The sequence below is a fragment of the Notamacropus eugenii genome, chromosome 1 (assembly GCF_028372415.1).
Source record: "Notamacropus eugenii isolate mMacEug1 chromosome 1, mMacEug1.pri_v2, whole genome shotgun sequence".
Lineage (NCBI taxonomy): Eukaryota > Metazoa > Chordata > Mammalia > Diprotodontia > Macropodidae > Notamacropus > Notamacropus eugenii.
Window position 1 is genome coordinate 444,863,292 of NC_092872.1, and position 25,712 is coordinate 444,889,003.

At 39.7% G+C, this 25,712-nt stretch overlaps 2 protein-coding genes across 5 annotated transcripts in view; one reads left to right on the forward strand and one right to left on the reverse strand.

The window, feature by feature from the left end:
* RABGAP1 (RAB GTPase activating protein 1) overlaps positions 1-7,152 on the forward strand; it is a 217,273-nt gene extending 210,121 nt beyond the window's left edge. For all 4 annotated transcript variants that reach the window (XM_072631849.1, XM_072631850.1, XM_072631848.1 and 1 more), the window contains exons 24-26: positions 525-596; positions 3,668-3,865; positions 5,274-7,152. In XM_072631849.1, coding sequence (XP_072487950.1) covers positions 525-596; positions 3,668-3,865; positions 5,274-5,396 — 393 coding nt within the window. In that variant the 3' untranslated portion in view covers positions 5,397-7,152. The remainder of the gene's footprint in view (positions 1-524; positions 597-3,667; positions 3,866-5,273) is intronic.
* STRBP (spermatid perinuclear RNA binding protein) overlaps positions 1,297-25,712 on the reverse strand; it is a 165,822-nt gene continuing 141,406 nt past the window's right edge. Inside the window, exon 18 of the mRNA XM_072631856.1 lies at positions 1,297-1,564. Coding sequence (XP_072487957.1) covers positions 1,548-1,564 — 17 coding nt within the window. The 3' untranslated portion in view covers positions 1,297-1,547. The remainder of the gene's footprint in view (positions 1,565-25,712) is intronic.

The following is a 25,712-nucleotide window of genomic DNA, read 5'->3' on the forward strand; positions in this document are numbered from 1 at the left end:
CCTGAGATTCAAACATAGGCCTGTTAACTCTAAATCCAGTGCTCTTTGCATTGTCCCTTGTGTCTCAACTTTTAAACTCTTTACCCATCTCTTTTCTATTAACACTAGTTAGACACACGTCTAGGGGTAGAATCTTAGAATTTGAAACTTTGTCACTACTAGATGTTGTCTTTTCCCTCTGGACTGGCTTGATTTGATTTACGTGAATATATAGTAGTAATTGTCTTCTCCTGTGCCATGCCTCCTCATTCAGCTTTGTATGTTTAGCATATTTTCAGGGATCAGCTAGCACTTGCCCCTAGGGGACATGAGAGTAGTGTTAACACAGCTAAGGGAACTTAACATTCTGAATGTTCCAACTTTTGTGGCCCTCCTGGCACCCCTAAATAGCAGTCATCCTTCCCCTCCCCCCCAAATTATCCCTGAATGTCCCACTGCCCATCTTTGGCCTTAAGTGAGTCATAAGCTTAGCTTGCATAGATGACTGTACTGATTCAAGTGTCTCCTGGATTGTGTTCCCTTAGATTTGTTCCCAGTTGAGTGAGAGATTGGAAAAGCAGCAGTCAGTGAATAAAGCAGAAATTGAGAAAATTCGGGTAAGTGGCTTTCTTTAGTGTATTGGTATAATTTGCTTTTAATTTGCGAGTTTTATTTACAGCACTTTAATCATTATAAACTACTAGACAGGACAGACAATGGCAATGACATTTTCCAGGGATGTGGAATGGAAATAAAATGGAGAAAATTGTATGTAAATCTTACTTCCCATGGGGCAGGACCATGAATACTTCACTTCACTGTTAGGGATTGCAATGTTATAAGGCCCTTGAGGAGCAGAATCACAAAATGTTAGAAAAGGAATAGACCTGAGAACATAACATGGTAAAACACAGAACACACTGTTCAAGATGGAGAAGGTGTTAGACTCTGGAATGGAAGTGGCTTGAGGGCCCATCAGGGTGGAGCAAGTGCAGTTCTCCTAACAGACCAGAGGTTTAGAAGTACTAAGCTACCCATGCATGGTCTCACAGCTGATGAATGTTATGAGCCAGAACAAGCACTTAAGTTTCTTTCATGCTTTCTTTTGAGTTCTTTTCTTGTAGGTAAAGACTCATCTTTCTTTTCCATTGGGTTAGCAGTCAGGAACTGTTTAACTCCCAGCTCCATCAGAAATTCACAGTACCCTCAAATAAGTCACTTCCCTGGTTTCCTCATTTATCCAAAGAAGGGGTTAAAGGACCTGTAAGATCCCTTCTAGTTGTAATTTCTATTACAAATCAGAAAAAGACTTTCATATAAGGTGGAATCACTTTATTGAACTCAAAAGGATGTTACATTGCTATATCAGACGTGATAATTAGAAATGGAACCTGTTACTAGTGTATGAAGGGGCATATTGTGTGTGTGTGTACACATGCTACAGACATACAGACATCTTTCTATTTCTCTGACAAAAAAAGATAGTGTGGTCTCATGAGTACTTGCTGGTGCTCACACTGTATTTTGTAGAGCCGCCAAGAACTTAGAGTCACCTCCATACCAAAAGGCTATAGGAAGAAGATCCCTGCAGAAGGAAAGTTGACAGGTTCATTAAATCATGGTACTGATTTGAGGAGATTTCCTAAATTGGGGGGTCCTCAGCTGACTGCTTCCTGCAGGGCTGTGCAATCATAGGAAAGGTCCCAAGGACTCAGAACCTTTGAGCTCCAAGGGCCTTGGGTCTGGCCTAATTCAGATGGGAACAAAGAATTTCTTTAAAATATTGCTGACAATGCAAATGGCAGATCCAGAGCTTAAGTCTTTCTTGTGGTCTCCAGCTCTTTGACTTTAGTTAGATAACTGGCCCTCTCTCTGTTATCTCTTCTGTAAAATGAAGGCTTTGGACTAGATTGCCACAGAAGGGCTTTCCACCTCTAAATCTATGACCCTACAAGACTCTGTTCTTTCCAGCCCTAAAAGTCTTTTTTTAAGTACCAAGAGCAAAGTATTGATCTGCAGATAAATGCTGCCCAACACAGATTAGTAACAGCTTCACCGCCACCACCTCATCCCCCATCTCAGCAGCTAGTCAGCTGTTCAACATGCTGGGCCAACTCTCATTGCAGCCCGTGGTTTTCATTATTCTACTTCCCCGGCAGAATTAGGAAATCAAGGCCTTAATTTAGTTTAGGTTCCAAGTGCATGAATGATCCTGTCTGAATCCAGTGTCACGTACTCTATGTCTCCCTTTTTTTACGCTTTTGCAATTTTGCACTTTCACGGAACTTTCTTTGACTGTCCCTTTCAAAACGTTCTAGGCTTCTCACTTAGCCTTGCCTTTGAAAACTAACTTACCAGGAGACTCCATTATGTATAACTCCCAACGGTCACTTTTTTTGCAGTGATCCTAGATGAAAAGCTTCTTGTTCTCTCGGTCACCTAGTTTAGTTTTCCGTTTTTTTTTACTTCTTCAGCAACTCTATTGAATTAACTATGTGGTAGCAATTAATCAGTAAACTTAGTGCCTAGTAAGCACGGGGGCAGCCCAACTCTGCCTTTCTTTGTCCCAGTGTACTTTGCAGCTCCATCATTCTCTGTTCCAAGGTCTCTTCCTGCCTTATGTTATATACTATGATCTGTGTTCAATTTTCCTTTGCGGCTTTCATGCACAAAATTCTGGGTAAAATATTCTTCCAGCAATACTCCATTCTCCATTTACTGCAAGGATTCATAATCTTAGTGATATACAGGATTTCTTGCCCAAAAGCTTTTTTATCACTAACCATAGCGATTTCAGAAGTTGTTACCTAAAACACAGAAATGGCCTCATTACATGAAATTACCTATTGCTACAGTTTATATCAAAACCTGATCTAGATTACTTAAAGACGTTTCCTACATTGTATGGCTGTTTCATGAAGGTAAAAGAGGAGAGGTAGTGGAAGGATAAGCACCCTAAACATATATGTACATGTATATATATACATGTATATATATTATATATATAAATATAATATTGTATATATAATATATATATTTTAGTGGAGCTGTGAAATGTTAAAGCCATTTTGAAAAGTAATTTGGAATTTTGCGAATAATGTGACTGAAATGCCCAGACTCCATTACTGCAAGGAAGCTTTCTGTAAAATGTTTCCATATACATCAAAATACCTATAAAGTGTTGGGAGACAGAGTAGATGTCCACAAATTGAGGCATGGCTAAATAAATTTGTGGTGCATGAATGTAATGGAACATTACTGTACTGGGAGAAATGATGCAAGAAAATAGCATACACAGTAATTACAACAAAGTAAATGGAAATAACCACAAACCAGAACACCAGAAGTGAATGCAACAAAACTATAAAGATCTAGCAGGATTGAAATGAAGAGATATGAGAGGACATCCCCAATACACCCCTTTGTGAAGTGGGGAGGCCCACTAACATTAAACAATGAAGCGATCTGCTGAGCTGATTTCTTTTTTCTCTCTATGAAAATACTGTCATAGGGGATGGCTCTCAGGTTTGGGGGGGGGGTGGGGAACACGTGGGATAACTATGGTGATGTAAGAAACAAAAATACCAGTAATAAGTTGTTTTTTTTTTAAAGGGGGACAAAAGTAATCCCTCCTTGCCTGTGGGCCAGTCAATGACACTGCCCTTAACTGTCTGCCTTCTGGTTTCAGCATAAGGTGGACGACTGTGAGCGCTGCAGAGAGTTCTTCAACAAGGAAGGGCGTGTGAAGGTCATCAGCTCAGCCACAGAGGTTTCAGATGAAGACACGGATGAAGAGAAGGAGACATTAAAAAACCAGCTGAGGGAAATGGAGCTAGAATTAGCACAAACCAAACTGCAGCTAGTTGAAGCAGAATGCAAAATCCAGGTGAGGAGATGCGGGAGCAAACTGCACCTTGGTATGAATTATTAGGGGAAGACATTCAAGACTTGCCCTAGAGATTTAGGGGAATGATTTGGAGGTACATTAAAGAGGTACAAGATGATCAGCCAGATCAAATGCACTGTGGTTTTTTTCATGTTCAAGATAGAAAAGTATTATCCACTATCTCCCAGCCCCCTTCCTTCTATGACCAAAGAAAGTTTGGAGGGCTTTTTTCTTTCAAAATATGTCACAGGATAGGTGTTTAAATGCCATTGAAATGTAGCAACAAAACTTTATCCTGTACTTACGTGGCCCTTGTCATGACTGTCTTTTACTCATATTGGTAGCATTGTAAGCCACATCCTTAAAGTGATATTTCTTTGAAAGGAAAAAATGTAAAGATGTACATAAGTTTTTCTACAAACCAGATTTGGGGGGGGTCGAGAAGAGAAAGCAAAGCTCGATTCAGATTTGTGTGCTATCTCAGAGTTACTTGGACGTTTCTTTTTTTATCTCTCCTGTATTATAAAGGAAGACTTACTGGACATCAAGGCAGAGGCATTGTCTTCTCCATTTCTGTGTCCTCTACCGTGTCTTGAACACAAAAGACCTTTTCAGCTGAATGAATGGAAGATTCATTGCATGAATTGAGTACATGAATGTGACAGAGAATTAATTAATAAGATGTTAAGGACCAAGATCTTGGCATTTGAGCTCAGCTGGCACTAGAAAGAAACAACTTTAGGCAAAATATTACAGGGCAATAGCTGACTATATAGGAATGTTGTTAAAAATAAGCAGTTGGCCAAAAAATACTCAGCTTTATAGTGCGGGGTTTTAATGTTAGAAGGTAGCATAGTGTACCAAAGAGAGCTGAATTTGGAGTAAAAGGACCTAGGGTTAACTCTGCTATGGGACCCATTTGATCTAAGTTATCGCTAAGGTCCCTTCCAATACCTATATCCTATGATTCTGTAAAGCAACGTCAGTAACAATAATAGTTCCTAACATATGCGTAGCCCATTGGGTATAATCCTTCGTTTTAGCCTCCCATCCACCTTGAGAAGTAGACCTGTGATTGCTTCTGTAGAGGGAGAACCTCCTCTACTAGTGCTATAGTGGTGGTCCCCTTCTCCTAACTTAAAGAGTGACTTGCCCAGAGTAACACAAATGGGATGTGGCAAAAGTGGGATTTGAACTCATTTTTTCCTTAATCCAGCCACTAGGCCACGCTGCCTCATGAAATGGTTTGCCCAGGGTTACTCAGTTAAGTAGGTGTCTTGAGGAGGACTCAGAGCTTCATGACTCCAAGCCAGCGGAAGGCTACACTCAAGTCTCCTAGCTTCATCAGGTCATTTGGCTGGTGGCAGTAGCAGACATGTAATTGTGGGTTATATGTTTTCTCTTTCAGGACCTGGAACACCATTTGGGTCTCGCACTAAATGAGGTCCAGGCTGCCAAGAAGACTTGGTTCAACCGAACCATCAGTTCTATAAAGACAGTGACTGGTGTCCAAGGGAAAGAGACTTGTTGAGGCAACACTGCCAGATAGAGACACCTTCTTCTTAACACACACCACCTTTGGCTGCCTTCCTCGGCCAGATGTTTGATTCTGTGACATGTCAGAGGACCAGAATGTATATAACCTAGAAACACAGCAGCATGTCAGGATTTTAATAGATCAATGATAAAGTGGATGGAAACATGCAAAACAAGGCTTCCTGTGTAGGACTCTCCATACTACTGATATTTAACAGGTGTTCTAGCTAGATTGAAACTCTGCAGAGAAGCACTCTATTGAGACCCCCTAAGAGGCCTTTTTCAGTCAAAGTAGGTATGAAAACTTAACATACCCTGCCACCAAGTTTACATTACAGGTGTAGGCATCTTTTGGTCAGTTTGGAACTTTTTTACCTTAATTTGTGTGTGTCCATGTGTGTGTGTACATACATGCGCATGTGTGCATACATATACGTTTGTGTATATACATGTATGCACACATGTATATATATGTGTGTAGATATTTGCACACACGTATGTATGTATGTATGTATACATATAGAGCATGGCAGGGGTGGAATGTCACTAACCAAGAACACAAGTCTGTCTCTAAGGGGTCCTTCCAGGTAGGATCCGGGGAGTTTTTTTTAAAGGAAAAAAAGGGTTTCATGACTATAGTTGGCACCATCTGGTTTTTTGTTAGACAACACACCGCACATTTTTCTGTTTGGCATCATTTATGTGTTTCTAATCAATTCTATGCAATTCTTTTTTTTTCTTTTTTTAAAGCACTAGCTGCCAAATGACTTCATAGTTCCATCTTGGGTGACTTGTCTTTGAATGTGAGATGTGAAATAATCAAAATTGGGGCAAATGTCATTTTACTTATGTCATATGATCTAACTAGTCTTTCCCAAGCCCACACAAAATCAACCATGTTGGGATCCCAACACCAGGACTGACGTGTAACTAATTATGTGGCTGTTTGGACAACTGATTCCGTTTGAGGGCTGTTTCTTTTTCTTCTCTCCCCCCCCTCCCCCATGGCAAGATGAGTTCCCCAACATCAAGGTTTTTAGTTTGCACTTATGTATGAATGAGGAGAAACTGAATTGTACACATGTAGTTGGTCTTTTTGGGATGTGTATGTATGTTTATCTGCACTTGCAGCAAGGTAGTGGTGCTCTGGGACTCACCAGCTATATACTTTCACTGACTTTCCGGGACATCGCACCTGCTCAGACTCTGGATCTGTGAGCCGGGTTTCAGGAGCCCTGTTCTCAGAGTACTTCCTATGCGTGGGCCTCTCCCCATTCACACTGGCTTGAAGTTCTCACTTGAAAGCTATGGAATGAAGATTTTAGCACCTTGTTCCTTTTTTTAAAGATTGTTATTTTCACTTTCATTTTTAATTTATAATGGTTTATGTTGTGCTGACAAATCTCTCTTGTATCAGTGGATACTTTTTTTTCCTTTACCCTGTGTGCAGTGTGAGCAAGCTGGTTACAAGAAGAGACACTGGTTTGTATATAAAGATACTTGGTTTATTTTGTACTTCTTTTCTTGTTGACTGTACTAACGCTCGCTAATGTGACCTGTGATGACAGAGGTGACATGCAGCTGTATACCCAAACTCTTTCCTTAACTGCTTCCATCATCTTAATTGTTTAATCAATCACCCAAACAACTCTAAGTGCGTCCAGTATTAAGTTGTGTGGACATTGTGCTGGGGTAGTTTCAGTGTGTAAACTTTATGAATTGAAATATAAACCAGTAACATTGTATTATTATTATCATTTCTTCAGTTTTATTTCATTTTAATAAGCATAGGCATTCATTCCATTGACATTTGTCTTGAAAGCTCCAGTGAGCATAAGCTGGGTTAGTTCCTACCAAACTGGAAAGCCTTCAAGTTCAGGAGACCCAGGAACAGACTGTGTGTCTTTTGTCCTGGACCAGTCTGTTACAGTTTGGAGAAGCTGGTCACCAAAGGTTATCCATTGGGCAATGAAGTTTTTCTGGTTTTTGTTTTTTTAAACCAAACTAACTCATTCAAGTCATTAAGATGGTAAAAGTGTTGAGGTATGAAAAATTATGGCTCTTCTTGAAGTATTCCTGGATCATTTTGCCACAAGTTTTCATTAGCCAGTCCCCAACCATGCCCCGTTCTCTCTCCCAGCCCCAGCAGAGTAATGCGTAGACAAGTGGCCAGTCCCCTCTACTCAGCTAAATGAAGGCTATCTATGAAGAATTAAATGAAAGTCTCCCCACTCTCAATGATATCAGTAATTGGAGGCCTCTTGTGGCTCTACCCCTTTTAAAGAATGGTTTCCATCACTTAAGGATTAAAAATGTTCTGAAATGGATTCAGTGCTGAAAAAACTCCATTATTCTCCACTAAATGATATTTTTATAGTGAAGACTCAAAGCCACCAACGGACTTAGATAACACATTTTTCAAACCTTGCCTAAGGCACAAATACAATGTGGTCCTGACCTTGGGTTGGTTCAGAGATCATTTCCAACATAATCCCGTTCACACCTTTCAGCCGTGGGTGAGACACAGCCTTGGTTCTGGCTCTCAAGGAGTTTTAGGAGGCAACAAATTGCTATAATACTTGTATCTTCTGTACAAGGAAGGTACAAGCCAAGGCTGAGGGTTGTATAAGGCCTCCAAGAGGAGGTGGCAGGAGACTTGCCAATAGGCTGGTGAGCTCATTCTGCTCTTCAGGACAGATCTTGGTTTAATAATGCCAGTCTGGTTATATGGCTCCTATTCAAAATACTTCAATGACTCCAGGTCCAGGATTAGTCTGACTGTCCAGGCCCTCTGCCATAGGATTACAGCCCTTTTTCATGTGCCCTACACCTCGGCTGCACTGGACATAAGCTCAGACATGCTCTTTGCTTTCTTCCTGCTGCTCCCAAAGCCAGAAATCTCTTCAAGGTGCAGTGGAAAGAGAACTAGATTTGCAATCAGAAGATTCGAGTTCAAATCCCAAATTATTCTCCTTCACCTGATAAATTCCTAACCAGCCTTTACAGCCCAACTCAGATGCTACCTCTTCCAGGAAGGTTTGCCCAACAGATATCATAATTTAGTCTGTTACCTTTTTAACATACTCCAATAATACTGCATATGAATGTCTTTGTTTATCGTCCTGGCTTTAAGCTCCGTTAAGGGACAGTATCTTATCTAAACTATTTCCCCCAGTGCTCTGCATATAGTTAATGATTAATAATTAATAAAAGTTTACTGAACTGGTCACAGGAAGGAACCTTAGAGCTCATTTCCGGATAAGGAATGTGAGGACCAAATTGGGGGTTGGGGGGTATCCATCTAATCTAAAAAACTTTTAGTAAGTGGCAAAACTGGAATTTAAACCCAGGTCCTCTGACACCAGCTTCATCAAAATTAATGGATTTATTCATGTTTCCATGAGTCATGAACGCAGATACAAGGCCATAATCTCATGTTGTGGGCCTGAGGGAAAAGAGAACTACAGGTTCAGATCTGCTTGTTCCCCAGATTCTAGAAGCGTAGTGGCTACTCCAAAAGAGACTTAGCAGTGGATACCTATTTTAAGCCAAATGAGTTTTATTCCTCTTTAAGTGGAAAGGTAAAAAATATAGGAAATGAGAGAAAGCCCAAGCAAGGCTTCTCTTACATCCTGTGCACTTTCTATGTCTTCTGAAATCTGCAGTGTCATTAACAATATATCAGAAAGTTTTCAATTGCACTGTATTAGTGGCCTAAAGATCCTCTCTCTAAGAGAGATTGGGGTCCTATACCTTGGGGCTATCTTTCACAAGCTGGTTCTTCTATACCGGACACTGCTGCTTTCATCCTTATCCTGCTCACATTTCTTACACCACTGTTTTTATGAAGAGGTAGTTTATAGGTGGCACTGTCCTTTCACAGAAGAATGATGGTTAGGGAGTAACTTGTCTAAAATAAGCTAAGTGGGGATTTAAATCTGACTCCTAACTCCAGATTCAGTGCTTCTATTGAGTTCTTCACTCTAAACTTATCTGGATGGTAGAGAAACATAGCTGGTTTCTGTGGTTGCCAGATCATCTAAAAAGAACGATGACTTTGTAATCCAAGGACCCAAGTTCAGATCCCAGCGGTGGTACTATTTGCCATACACGTGACCTTAAGCCTCCTTCTTCATAGAAAAGATGAAGACAACTATCCCCTCTATCTCTAAATCTATGATCCTAAAACTGGAGGTTAAAGGGGACTCCCCACAGAGTGGCTGTGATTTTCTCCCCTACGTGTGACTTCACTAGTCTTCCAATCGGTCTCCTTTTAAACTCTTACAGTGATAGGAACTCAAATATAGGGGACAACACATTCCATTGTTGAATAGCTTTTAAGTTCTTCCGTGTACATGGGTCCAAATCTCTAAGTTCTGCTTATTTCAGTTCCCTCCTTTAATGTTACAAGAAAAATCATCCCTTTTCCATTTGGGAGCCCTTCAGTTATTGAGGTTTAGCGCACCATGGAAGAAATCACCAAAAGCAAAGATTGAGATTAATTATTTATTGAGCACCTACTGTTCGGAGAGATATACAGTCTGGATGAGACATGCTCCCTGCCCTCACGGAGCTCACAGTCTAATAAAGGAATAAAATACAAACAACTATATATACAAACAAGATGACTGCATTGGGGATGTGTAAAACAGCACTCTTCCAAGGTGGTTGGGGGGAAGGTTATTTTAGATGAAAGGTCTCATGGAAATAGCATGACTTGGGTTTTAAAAGGTTGGGACAGGGTAAGGATTGAACAGGCAAAAGGGAGGACATTCCAAGAATAAGGGATAGCATGAGCTAAGGCATGGAGAATGTAAATTGTATATTGGGGAGGATGGTGGGAAGTTGAGAAGAGATGCCTAGTTCTATTGGACTGTAGAATTTGTTAACAGGATTAGGAGATGAGGCTAGGAAGGTTAAGAAAAAGGCCTTGGCTGTCAAACAAATTGATTCAGAACTCTATTCATCTCGTAATAACAGGTCACTAAACCACTAAAGATTTTTGAGCAAAGAAGGGAAATGACCAAGTCTACAAATAAAAGCTTATTCAGGCAACGTGAAGAGCAGAGGACATGGGGCCTGTTAAGGGGCTATTACTGTCCATGTCAGGTTATTATAAGGATCTCCAGTAAGTAGGGTGGTTGTAGTAGGACAGTTATAAAACTGGAACATTAGAAAGCTTAACCTTGATCTGTGTTGTGGAAGATGAAAAGAAGAAGCCTTCTTGGAATTAACATTTTTAAATGCACAAAATATAGAAGATTACAAATGAAACCAGTTACACTGAAATTCATTCTTTTAAAATTTCCTAACATGTTTACAGACCCAAGGCTTATACCTCCTGTACTAGTCCAACAGCCTCATTTTAGAGATAAGGAAACTGAAGGTCCATAGATAGGAAGTGACTTGCCCAAGCTGACAAAGGCAGTGAGCAATAGAGCTGGCATTTGAAACCAGGTCCAGAGTAGGGACAGATACAAAAAAGCAGATTTCCTCCAGGCATCGTCACCCCAGGTCGCTGAAGCTGCTTCTCCTATAGTTGTTTCTACTGGGACAGTGATTATACCATTTTCCAATTTTATGGACAGAGGGTTTTCTTACACTCTGCTGCTTATGGGAATCCTTTCTGTCCTTCTCCACAGGATCCTTCTAGAATGGGGGCTCAAGGGATACTTTGATAGTAGGTCACACCTCTCCCCACCCAATAATCAGGTATTTAGAATACTCATTTGAAAATTATAGTGCATGTTTCTATAATGCTTTAAGGTTTTCAAAATTAAAAAAAAAAAAAAAGATCCTTGTGCAAGTGATACTAGGATGGTATAGAATAGAGGCTCCTCGAGGACAGGGACTGTCTTTGGATCCCCAGCAGTAGGCACTCATTTTTGTTTTAATTCTTTTTTCACAGAAGAGAAAATGACAGTAAAGTGACTTGTCTTGCAACTAACAGGGCCAACTCTTAGAATTTGGGTTTCCTGACCCAGTGCTCTTCACTACACACTACTTCCCAACCCACCTCCTAGAATAAGAGCAGCCCACTCTTAAGCTAAGAGAAGCCTCAGAAAGCAGCTATCTGAGCCCTATGCATTTCTCAGGGATGAACATCCTAATGCCAAAGGCAGAATACTAAGTGTGCTGGTTCCAAATAAATTCCCACTAGGCAATGACTTCCTAAACTGATTCAGTGTTCAACACCCCTTCTGCCCCAAAAGATTAACTCATGCCATGAGCTTTCAACTGCTTGTGGAGTAGGAAAGTAAACTTAGGACAGAACTGAGGCTTTTTTCAGGGCTAAGTTAAGGGGACTGTGGAAGACTTTTACCAAATTAACTGGTAGCTCATTTCCTCCTAGCCTGGCTCCTGAAACCTCCAGATGGGCCACAGGTCTCCCTGAAAGCATGCCCAGTACAGCCACCAAATATTCCCTTGTCAATAAGCATTTATTAAGTACTGGGAGACTGAACCTGGATCCTTGGCTCACAGTAGTTCCTCAGAGGGAAAAGACTATGACTCTCCTCTAGTACTGGCCAAAGAAAAACCAGGAGGCCTTATTGCCCCCTTACTTTATAGAAGAGGTCCCAGGAAGAGATTAAATGCCCATGATCACATATAATGACCAATGCTAGGATTCAAACCCAAGTCTTCCAACTCCAAATCCAGGGCTCTTTACAAAAAGTCACACTCTCTTCAAGATGAGACTTTGAAAAGGGAAATGGCTATAGAATAAGAAGGGGAACTCCCCTCTAACTCTTAATAGTATGTTTTAGTGAGACAGGCCTATAAAGTCCACAAAGAAACAAATGCCCTCCACTCCCATCATGTAATCAGGTACCCACCCTGCCCCATGTGTTCCAAAGAGAGAAGCAAAGAGCACAATACCTTCTCTCTCCAGCAAAGACAGAATGGGCTACAAAATAAGGTCTCCCTGGCAAAGAAGCCCCTTGAACAGTGCACCCCCCCTTCACAACTGGCCTCTTAGGCACTAACTGGGTAATAAAATGTTAGATCTCTTTGTCTGTGTCTCTCACCAACTCCCTTGGGTTCAATTATTTTCTCTATTTAGATGATTCCCAGTTCTTTAGCCCTAGTCTCTGATTCATGAATTGCCTGTTGGACATTTCAAAAAAGGATGCTCCGTAAGTATCTTAAATGCAACATATTCAAAATAGAACGTATTCCAAACCTCTCCCCTCTTCTCATACTTTTAAAAACACCAACATCCTTCCAGTCATCCAGGTTCAAAACTCCAATGTCATCCTCCTTACCCATATATCCAATCAGCTGCCAAATATTAATTCTGTCCTTAAAACAACTCTCCCATACTTCCTTTTCTTTCCACTCACACAGCTTACTTAGTTCAGTTATCACCTTTCACTGGGACTATTGGAATACCCTTCTAATTGGTCCCCCTGCCTCTTGCTCAGAGGTCAGCAAACTATAGTTAGAGGGCCAAACTCAGTCTTCAGCATGAGTCCTCAAATTTAGAATGATATTTTGTCTTACTTGCAGGAGATACAATAACAGGCAAGTTTGAATGACTGTCCCTGACCTTAGTTTGCTTTAGTCTTTCTCCACTCCCACCCACCTTCTGCACAGCTGCCAAAACGAGTTTCCTAAAAAGTGGATGTGACCACATCACTCCTCTGTTCAATAAACTTCAGTGGCTCCCTATTACATCTAGGACCAAATATAAAACCTTCTGGCATTTAAAGTTCTTCACACCTGGCCCCTTTCCATCCTTCCAATCAGGTTTGATTCTGTTCCTTTCCATACGCTATACAATCTAGCCACAGCGATCTACATTATGTTTCTCATAATGTTACCCCACCTCCATGCTTTTGTATTGGTTGGTCCCAAGGCCTGGAATGTGCTCCCTCTACTTCCAGAATCCTCTGGCTTCTTGGAAGACTAAGCCCCTCTAGACCTTTCCTGATCCCACCAGCTCCTCCTGCCATCCCCTTTACCATTATCTTCCCTCCGTTCTGTACTGATCTTGCATATTAACTTATGTATGTTGTCTCTCTCATTAGCATGTAAATTCTTTGAGGGCTAGAGTTATTTTTGTTTTTTCTTTTTAAACCTGCGCCCCCCAAAGTGAGCACACTTCCTGGCACATAGAGATTAATCAATGTTTGTTGATTTAGACAGTTCTGCCTGTTGCCAGTTTTTCCTAAATTGAAACCTGCCTTTTTGCAACTTTCACACTGCTGCTTACCCTTCTCCAAGGCTAAAGAAAAACAAGTGTTATCCCTCTTTACAGGACATGAAACCCAGAGAAGGAAAGGAGAGGAAAACAGGAGACCTGGGATTGGAATCCAGGCCTCCTGATTCCATGAGTTCTCTATCAGAATGCCCTCGCTGAGACATTCTATGAGCCTGAAGACCCAGCCTGGAGGTGAGGAAAGTGCAGGGCAAGCTCAAAGAGCCTACAAATCATTTTCTATCATGTGCCTACTTCCCTAAATGTCAAACAAAATAGGTTAGCAGTGGAGAATAAGGAGGCACACAAAGCAGCTCTCAAGATAATGGGGAATTTTTGCAAAAACAAAAGACTAGTCCTAGGTAAAGAGCCCTTGTCCCACTGATGACCCTGCAATTTCCCTTTCAATCTATACCAGTTGGTGGCGTCAGCCTTGTGTAGATACCTCAGGCCTCACCAGAGGGAAGTCAGCCCTTTATGATTTTAAGATAATGTAAAATTAGAACTTAAAGGAGACTTCGAGATTGTGTAGTCTTTTTTTATAGTCAGTTAAGTCTAGAAAGGAAAAATGAAGTACTCAAACTCATAGTCACTGAGGGACATTACCAGGGGAAACACCAAGACAAAACAAGGAGGCCTGGGATTTAGAGTCAAGAGGCAATGTGGTATAACAACTGGTAGTGCTCAAAGATGTCTGCCACAGTGCTTTAATGTACTGTGTTTAAACACAGTGGGTGCTTGATAAATGTTCGAATTGTATGCATTTCCTGATCACTTGAACCTTACAGCACTTGAAAAGCAGGGAATATAAGAGTCACTATACCCATTTTACAGATAAGAAAATAGGATCAAGGAGGTTCAAGTGAGTAGTCCAAGGTCACACAGCTAGGAAGTAGCAAAAAGGACCTTTTTTTCAAGCTAAGTCTTCTAACTCTAAAATCTAAGGCTCTTTTAAATACATAATGATCCAGAAAAAAGTCCTAGAAAAATTAGAGAAGAGACCTCAATGTGAGTCCATAAACTGCTGTTTCTTAGCTTTGGCAAGTCATTTCCCCATGAGCCTCAAAGGCCCTTCTTTGTGAGGTAGGGATAACTTTCCATCTACCTCAAAGGATAAAGAAAAGGAAATAAATGATAAGGACAGCATTCTGTAAAACACAAAAGCACTATCAAAATGGCAGCTACTATTATCTTTAGAACTGAAGAAACCCCAAATAGGAAAGGACCTCCAACATCATGATTCTTCACAAGTTTTTTTTGAAAATCCAGATCTTCATGAAATAACTCACCCAATTTTCTTTCTTTTTCTTTTTCTTTTTTTTTTTAAGCCAGAAGCTTTTATTTAAAGTTAAGTAAAGGAAACATAATTTGGCAGGGTATTACAAAGACAACAGCAGAACCAAAGGACAGTCTATGGCAGAGAACACAGGGCAGGAATGGGAGAGAAGCAGAGCCAAGGCTCAGTGTCCCCTGGATGGGCAATTCCCAAGAGGCCCTGCTCCACTGAGGAACCTTGGCAAAGAAACCTCTTATGAAAGCACTGGGTAAAAGGAACATACAAGTCTGCAGGAAAGAGGGGCAAGATCTGATACAAAACAGCATTGGAGTCAAATTCACAGTCACAGTTTGGAGCCATAAAGTCTATTACCCCATGTTAAAAATTCCATGGTACAAGCAATCCCCAAAGTACAATCATATATTAAATTACTGAGAATACACCTCGGCTGGTGGTGTTTTTTTTTTCTTTTTCAGCAGTGCAAACAATGAAGGTTATTGCCAAATGACTTTCCACCACAAATTACAGTATTTACAATTTCATGTTCAGAGAAACAAAACAATTTTTAAAAAATAGATTACAATAACTCAGCTACATCTCACATAAGAATGGCCAACTGAAAGATGTAGCTTGTAATCCAACAGGGATTTTTCTGTGTGCTTGACAGTGCAGTGTTAGTACAGTATAATTCTTCTTTACCTGTGGCTACAGTAACACATGCTACCATGAAAGAGGCTGAAAAAAAATCTAAGAGTTGAATTTCATTGAGTCAGAATGTCAGACCAACAAAGAATATTAGAATTAGAAGGGGCCATGAAATATAACGTTAGAGCTTGCTGAATCTTTAAAAATACAATGAAAGAGCTAGAAGGGACCACAGAACACAGAATTCAACTTTGTTTCAGAGACTGAAAGATCAGCTCACTAGAACCAGTCAAACCAACAGTTCCAGATCCATCTGCCTCATCAATAAAAAAAACTTTCAGAGAGACTGAGTATATTATGAGCTCTCTCTGTGGGTGAAGCAGTAAAGCATATTGTTTGCTAGGAAGCTGATGGGATGATAAAGTACCATGGACGCTAATGCTGTTAACAAATGTTATAAAATTAAACAATTTCAGACCTAGAAAAGGCCTCAGAAATCATCCAGTCATACCTGAAGCATGAACCCCCTTATATAATTCTTAGGATTGTTCATACCACCTATCCTACTTTCTTCAATTTAAGACAAAAGCGCCCCCCCTCCTCTTTAAAATGGGACTAATATCACTTGTCATAAATACATCCCAAAGTTGTCACAAAATACCAAGGATTTAGAGATGCAAAGGACCTTACAAAATGTAAGTACACAGTTTCAGAACTAAAGGGAACATTTTAAGAGATAATATGATCTCACCAAAAAATTTTACCGCTGGAAGAAAAAAAAACATGCCTAGAGAGGTTAAGTGGCTTTCCTTTGGTCACACATGTAGACCATATAAACAAAAACATCTAAAAATGAAAAAGACTAAAGAGGTTGTGTTAATATGGAAATCAAGCTGTGGCCAGATTCCAAGAATGATTCAAGAACTGGAAATTAACTTTACAATGGCTAACACTAAGGGCCGCAAGTTATATAGCCAGTATTTCATGTATGTGTCCCCATACTCCCCACCCACACAAGGAAGGTCTGGCTTCCCCAGACTTCAAACAAGCCAAGCTTTTTCTTTCTTTTTTTGGGGGGTGAGGGGTGGGGAGAGAAGGACATGGTTTTAGAACTGCGCTGTGGAAAGATACCATAAACTATCTAGATCCTGAAGGACAGACTGTGTTAAAGCTAATCCTACGTAGAAAAACAGGGCAAACCAACCAAGCTAATCTTCAGTCTGATGATTAGTGCCTCTCAGAATCCTGGATGACTACTACTACTACTACTACCACTACTACTACTACTACTACTACTACTACTACTACTACTACTACTACTACTACTACTACTACTACTACTACTAGTCAGAAGGGACCCTAGAAATTATTTTCTCTAATCTCACTTTACAGATGAGAAAACTGAGGCCAAGAGAAAGAAAGTGACTTGCCCAAGGTCATAAGGGTATAATGAAGGACCTATAAATAGAAGAACCACAGTTTGAACATCAGTCCTCTGACCACCTCCCATCCTCCCCCCAATCCATTATTCCTTCCACTATGCCATAATTTAAAGAAAACTTATTGGAAAAGGCTGAAGGAAATGGAAAGGAAGATCCAACTCAAAAATCAACAAAACCTAGTACATTTTCTTTCATATACTAACTGCGTTGCCTTGGGCAAGTCATTTTTCTCTGTAACTCCTTATAAAAGGAAATGCTGATCTAAATGATCTCTAAGGTTTCTTTCAACTCTGACTTCATACTCTGATGTCCCTTCCCAGAACATTCCATGTTCTAAGGGCTAGTTATAATGGTTCAGGGATTTAAGAATTTGTGAAATTCATACCATACTTGAAGATAAATTACTTTGAAAAGAAACAGTCTAACAAGTTTTCACACCTATGACAAAATGCTATATAAAAATAATCATGACCAGCTTGTTCTCTATCTGCACAAGGGGAAAAAAAAACTCTTGAAGCATAAATCATTGTCCAAGTTAAAGAACTTCCTGACTATCAGAATGGATAAATACCCAAATTGTTTTTCTAAAGGAAGAAATAGACTTTCTCTTAATAGGAAAGAGGCCTTGCGTTCTTAGAGTATAGGAAATCCTGCTTTCTGCAGTCCAGTGAATGTCCTCTGATAACTCCCTCCAATCTTACCCCACCCCTAGATAACATGACATCTTAATGGGAACAAGAACCCCAACAATTGAGGCTACTTCTCAAGGCCCTGCATTATTCTTCAGGGCAGTTAGCTACTTTTCCTGATACTCTCAAAAGCACCAATATTTATTTGTGGAGGATTCACCTCCAAAACTTTTTCCTATTCTTTTCTCTCCAAACACTGATCCTAAGCTAGAGAGCCTCCTCTCCATCAGAATCAGGTTTCTAGGCTACAATCTCATTTGCCTTGGAATTCAGATGACTAACAACTAGAAAGGTCCCTGCCATCTGGGAACTGGGGGAGAGGGGTGTGTGTGTGTCTGTGTGTCCGTGTCTGTGCGTTTTGTCCCCACACTCAAATATCTGTGTGCACTTTCTTTTAGGCAAATTGTGTGTTTCACAGAAAATGAGCAAGAGACAAAGCACATGAGACATAATGTTAAAAACTAGAATCCTAGAACATTGAATACTAGAACAGAAAGCCCAAGTTGCACAGAAGGGATGGAATGTAAAGTAACATTTTGTTCAAAAACAATACCAACTAACTGACACAGAGGCTGGGGTGGCTTTTTTCTCTCCACTCCCTTACCATGAGTGGGCTCTCTCCATTTAAATTTACTATCACCTGGCTGAGCAGACATGCTGAGTGAATGAATGTGCTAAAGATATCTTACTCATATGACACATCTCCATCCACTTAGAATATACAGAAAAGCCATAAACTTTGAGAAGACTCTCACCCTGATGGTAGAGGGCTGGGGCATATCTAATCATAGACTTTTAGAGTTCATCCAATTCAACCTGACAAGGAACACCCTCTAAGTAACCAAGGAAAAGATTCTGCAGTTCTAAACAAGCAGTCATGCAGCCTCCAAAGACAGATTTCACTTCTTTTTTGAGATATTATCATTCTATTGTGGGACAACATGAATTGTTAGTACATGCTTCCTTTTTGAACCAACTCTACTTTCTTATAATTTCCATCAGTCCTAATTGTATCTTCTTTATTTCTATCTCATTTTATGTAGGCCATCAAAATTTTGGGATCCTTATTCTTGTCATACATGCTAATTATCCCCTCCAAGCTTTGTTTCATCTGCAAATCTGGTAAACATTTACCATCACCCAAGTCATTATTAAGAACGTTAAACAGTCAGGACAAAGAACCAACCCTGGGATACTACACCAGAAAGAATTGAAGGAATTACCTAATCCAAACTCTTGATTTTACAGAAGAAAATGAGGTCCAAAAAGATTAAGTGACTCGCCCAGGGTAACACCAGCAGTGAACAGCAGAAATGGGAGTCAAACTCAGAACCTACAACTCCAAATCTAGTGTGTGTGTGTGTGTGTTCATCCTTCATTGCCAAAGAAGACCATGCCCATCAGAGAAATAATGACATGACTTGCACTTGACTTTGTTTTGAGTGAGGGAGGGCTGTGCAGGTCACCAGCCTCACTTCTCCTCCAGAACCATCTGAATCCAGTGACCAGATACTCATCAGGATGATTGGAGATGACCCAGGATGAGACAGTTGGGGTTAAGTGACTTGCCCAAGGTCACACAGCTGGTGAGTGTCAAGTGTCTGAGGTGAGATTTGAACTCAGGTCCTCCTGACTCCTGCACTGGACCTCTATCCACTGCACCACCTAGCTGCCCTCCAAATCTAGTATTCGTTCCATTAATACCATGTCACCTCTTTACTTATTGGGTCCTGTCACTCAACCATCTTCTCCACAAGGATACCCTGAAGGACTCTGTCAAATGCCTTCCAGAAGTCTATTTATACTATGGCTCTGTATTCCTCTGAGCTACCTATTTGACAATGACACTGTCAAACTTACCAGAGCTGTACACGAACTGCCATCAAACCATACAACAAAACCCCTCCTGTGTATTTATGCAGTAGTTTTTTCAATTTAAGTACAGGACTTCCTATTTGTTTTCTACTCTGCCTCTGGCCCAAAGTAAGGAATCTGCTAGTAACATCTAAGGTAATGTCAAAGAATCTTTTTTCCCCTTAAAAAAACAAAAAACAAAAAGCCACACCCTCTCTCAAGCCACAAATCTCTCTCATGGTAATGAGACTGTCATCCACATACAGATCTGGTTCATCCAACTCCAATCATTTGTGGGGGAGAAATGAGCAAAGTTGTTTAGAAAGAAAAAGGAGCGTTAATAACATCCATATCTTCTCAACTGTCATCGTTTGATGTGGTGAGCTAGCCTAATGAATCAGGGAAGCTGGAAGGTGAAATCTTATCTAGTGGATCTAACAGTACTGACTCTCTCACTATTGAGCCAATGGCCTTTTGTAGGCTACAAAAAGTCAATCTTGCCTCAAATAGATGATCTGTCCCTTAGATTTTGTTCGGTCTCAGTTTCCCCACCTAACAAATGAAGATGAACCCTATTAATTTGTAATGCCTTTTTCAGTTCTGACATTTCTCTGTTCTAGGGTCCTTTTTAGTTCAAAACACCTTGTTCTTCTAGACCTAAGATTACTTCCAGCACTAACAATTTTTTACTATAAGGTAGACGGTTTTTTCCTCTTATAAATTAGGACAGGGTAGGCTTTTCCTATCACTGACTCCTCAACTCTTCTGGATCCTAGGAAGAAAGGCAAGTTAAACCGAATCAACTCTGGTGAACAGACTGATACAAACTGCAACCTAGAAATTTCACTTACCTTAGTCAGGGAGAAAGGCAATAGTAGGTATCTTCCAGTTAATAACTCATTATTATGGGTAATGAAAAAAACTAGCTGTGGGCAAGGTTCTTCAGTTCTTAGGATGAGGATAACTACAGGAATTCTCTGACCCATTTAACTATGGCTATGTAATTAGAACCATAGATTTAGAGCCAGAAGAAATAGCTAGAAAGCTAAAGGCACCTGGGCCATAAAGAACCGGAGACTGATAGGGCTAGGAGGAGTCTTAAAACATAGAATGTTGAATAAGAACTCAAGAAAAGGCAACCCTCCTAGAGAAATTACCTAGTGGAGATGATGATGGTGATAGGAGGATGGGATGAGAAGTAGGTCACTTGATTCCCAGTCCAAGTTGTTTTTCTATTGCATTATGCCATCTTTTCCCTCTAAAGTAGGGACTGACTTTTTCTTATCTTTGCCCATAGAGCAAAGAGTAAGGTACACAATGGAAACTGAATACATGCTTGCTGAAAGAAGGGAAGCTCCAATAAGGTCTAAGACAGGCATCCTTGATCTCCAGAACATTCTCTTCTCATTGGTATTAAGGACCTCCTCTCCTCCCTTCCCCAAGAAGGTTCAATTTAACAAGTTCCCTTTGTTTCAAGTCATTTGCTCTCAGTCTCTCTGCTTAAAGTTGTTTGAGAGTTGGCAATACCAACGCCCCAAAGCCCTAGGAATGTGTTAATAAGAAGGATCACTTATTCTTGGCACTTAACACTTTACACTTAAGTCTCAAGGAAACAAAGCATAGAACTGAAAAAGAATTTTCAGAATTAGAAAAGGCCTCAGAAACAATTTAGTTACTTCCCTTACACAAGAATCTCCTCTACACATCCCTCACAAGTTCAGATACTAGGCAGGCCAAACTCTTAAAACTAACTCAGTCAGTCACCTCAGTCAGTCAGCAGAAAAAATGTTAAGAAGCTTCCTGCCTTATTTTGAGGTCTTCCTTTCCCCATAACATCGTATCTGCTTTTGCCTGTCTGGTCTTCACAGTTTCACCTTGATTCCCAAATGTTACAAGATCCCCGACTCTTAATTCTTAACTTCAAAGTCTGTTCCCCCCATGTCCAGTACTGGTTTCCTGCTTCTTCATTTCACTATTCATTTGGGGAATTTACACTGTATCTAATTTCTGAAAAAACCTCAGTATGGCCATATACCGAAAAGGGACCAATTTAATCATACAATAAGACAGGGAAAAGATCATAAAAGTTAGGTTTAACAACCACTACCTGAAACATGAACCTAATGGAAAGTGCACTAGCTTCAAATCCTGTTTCTGCAATTTGCTATCTTTGTAACTTCAGAAAATCCTTTCCTCTCAATTTCTTCATTTGTAAAACGAAGGGATTCAACTACATTACCTTTGACTCTAAATTCTAAGGTCATATAATTCCTCCTCTCAATAGCATCTCTGAAAATTGCCCACCCAGATTTAAAGCTCTTCTGTGACAACAGGGTTCTCACCCCCAATCATTTTTGAATGGTTTGGACTGTCGGGAAGTTCAAGAAACTCTATCTAATCTCTTAAGAAACTAAAACCTATATAGAAAGTGCTGCCTACTATTTCAAGGAGGATTGCAATTTCTGTGAGTTTCATTTAGTTATCTATCTCTTCTTGGCTGAAACTAAATTGTTATTTTTGCAAGATTTTTTTGGGGTTTCTGTTATTGTTTTTGCCCCGGGTGCAGAGGCTGGCCTTTGCATGTTAAACGAACTTACAAGAACCCCAACTCTATCACAGGAAGAGATGCCCTGACTTCTGACTACAAATGCCAAGTCAACTACATCTGCCGAACAGAACAATAAAGGGAACAACACTTGCATCCTACCTCCCCACATTCCTCACTCTTCCCTATTTCCCTTTTCCAATCTAACCTATTCTTCACAAAATGCCTCTACTGACCTGGTACTGACATTTTCTTCTTAAAACTCTTCAGTGGCTCTCTATGGATTAATAATCAAATTTCTTTGCCTGGCATTCACAAGATTTTCCATAATCTGATGTCACCCAAGTTTTCTAGCATCATCTTATCCTAATTCCTTCCACACTCTCTGCCCCTCCCAACTTGAGAGCTTTTTGCCCCCAAAACATGCCCTGTGCTCTCCCACCTGTGTGCCCTTGCTCACAATAGTTTCCTATTCCTAGAATGTCCTCCTTTCCTCTCCTTCCTACCATTCCTTTAAAACCCAAATCAATTGCCCCCTTTTTCTGGTAGCCTATCCTTAGCAATAAATAATGGCATTCCCCTTAGGATCTCTTAAGTTGTTTTCTAATGCTCCAATATGTTTATCAAGAACTACCATGCATCATACTTATGTATAGTTGAGCCTTATCCTCCATTTAGGCTATGCATTCCAGAAAAGTAAGAACTGTTTACCTCTGCTTTTTATTATCCAAATACAACCCTCTTCACAAAACAGGTACCTAATGCATTTTTTGTTGACCTCTGATCACATCTACCATCCAGACAAACCACCCTCCCTACAGTTAATTACAACACTCACTTGCCCAAAAACCTTCAGGGGCTCCCTTCTGCTTCTACTAAAAAATGCTAACTCTTAGCCTGGCACTGACTTCTCCTCGAGGTCCAAATTACCCTTCCAGACTTACTTCATATTTTTCCCCTTAATGTATGACACATTTGAGTCAAACTTAACTACCAGCTATTAAGCCAACTCAATACTGTATCTCAGGCCTTCTCTTATTGCATACGCACAAGTTCTCCCTTAAAAGAGCAAAAGGAAAAAGATAAAATAAGAAATATTATTTCTTGAATTCAGGAACCCCAAATGAGGTGGGAGAATGGGTGACTCCTAAGCCACACTTAAATGGCTTTTAGGAAAGGAAAAACAAATTTGAAATTCTATCATAAAATGAAACATACTGCCTACTCCCTGAAAGATAACAGACTTAGGGTACGTATTGAGAAGTATATTTTTTTGACATAAGAAATGTCAGAATGAATACTTGTTACAAGGAATCTTGTTTTTCTTTTCCATAGAGGGGGAGGAGACAGAAAAAATATTTTTATGCACTGTAAAAATAAAAATTTTTAAATGATGTCATAAAAGAATCCTGAGATTTGTCTTCTAATAATACGTATGGAAAGGAGGGAGTGATGATTAAGACTGGAGATTAGAAAGTAAGATAAAATGTGTGGGGGTTAGTACAAATGGCATGAATGAACTGTTAAAAATAAAATGGAAAATACAGTCCTTGGTGTTTATAAAAAGAAGTATAAGTAATAAGATAAATGGAGGAAAAGCCAACTTTAAAAATATAATCTTGAACTTTAATGGGATGAATTCACCAATAAAAAGGAAGAGAACTGCAAAAGAAAGTAGAAAACAAGACCCAATAATGTGCTGTTCATAATAACAGATCAAAACATAATGATTTATACTAACATTCAAAGAATCTCGGGAGGAAGTAAAACAAAATGTCGATGGATCCAAAGCAAAAACAAACAAAAAACAGCAACTGCAATCCTAATTTTGGATAAGGTTAAGTGCAAACATATGCCATCAAAATAAATAATCACGGAAACTATATTCTGATTAAAGATAACAAAACAGTTTCAATATTAAATATATGCACCAAATGGCATAGCTATCAAGTTCTTAAAAGAAAACTTAACTGAAATTTTAACAAAAATACCTGTTTAGTTAAGACACAAATTTTAGCCAATATTCTTATCAGAGACTGGCAAATTCAATACAAAAGTAAAGGAGCTGTAAATTATAGACTTGAACTGAATTGGGGGGTGGGATACAGATTTGATAGATTTAGTGAAATTTCTGAACAGGATCTTAGAAAATATATTATCAGGCTGCTATGAAACTTATACAAGATTGATTACATGCTAGGTCATCAGGAATTCATAAAAATCATAAACAAATGTGAAAAGAAAGAACTCTAAAAACACAGCTTTTATAGACCATAATACAACAAGCTGTACTCCGTGACTGAAATGTACTCCCTCCTTTCTAACAGTAAGAATCTTTATCTTCTTTCAGGATTCCATTCACCCTCTACCTCTCCTCAAGTGAAATGTTCCTGTATTTCTTAACTGTGAGTGTTCTCTCTCCTCAAATTACTTTGTACTGTACTTATCCTGTCTATATATCATCTCCCCACTCCTCTACCCCACCACAGATTATAAACTTCTTGGAAGAGATTGTTTCAACTGTCTTTGTATCCCCGTACTTCAGCACAACACCTTGCCAATTGTTTACTGAAGTATATTTAATCCAGTCCGCTGAAAAACAAATGCCCTCTACAGCATTGGTGACAAGTCACCACCTCGGCACAACTTGAACACTTCTATGACAAAGAATTCACTACTTTTAAAAAGCAGTTTTTTTCTCTTGAAATCCAACATATAAGCACTTAACACACATAAGGCTGGTATACTGTTCAAATGTCATGCCAGAATTAACTCATGAACAAATGAGTTCCAAATCTAATTCAGAAGCCATTCCCAGCATTTATTTTCCACTGAGTCTTTGGTTTTTCTTGTTACTGTTGTTAACCTCTCAAGGGAAGAAGTATTATTCTCAAAACACATTAGCACCAAACCTACTAGCACCAAGAGGTTAATAAGATCATAAACTTAGAGCAGGAAGAGGCCTCAGAGGCCATATAGTCCAACCCCCTCATCTCAAAAATGAGGTACATGGAGCTCAAAGAGGTAAGCGACTTGCCTAAGGTTACACAGGTAATAAGTTGCAGAGGTACAATCTGAACCTGGATCCTGTTGACTACAAATTAATTGCTGTTTCTACTATTCTACACTAAAGGATACTCCCTCAAGATGGAGACATTGTCTAATTTCTAAAAACACGTGGATTTTTTTTTTTTAAGTACAGAGTTGTTCATCAGTACCCAGTTGCAATGTAGTTCTTCAAAATCCAGATTCAGTGTTCATGAACATCTCTGCCTAATCTTTACTCAGTGACTTCCAATATGTCCTTCCAAACACAAATATATTCAGAGATTTTTTTAGGCAAAAGAACTTTGGGTCTAACATATGGCTTGGGCAGCTAGGTGCAGCAGTGGATAAAATGCCAGGCCTAGAGTTAGGAAGACATCTTTCTGAGTTCAAATCTGGCCTCAGACACTGGGCAAGTCACTTAACTGTTTGCCTCAGTTTCTTTATCTATAAAATGAGCAGGAGAAGGAAATGGCAAACCATTCTAGTATCTTTGCAAAGAAAACCTCAAATGTGATCACAAAGAGCTAGACATGACTAAAACAAATGAACAACATATGGCTTTGATTGCCTATGTCATATAATACACTAAAACATATCTAAAAGAATTCATTA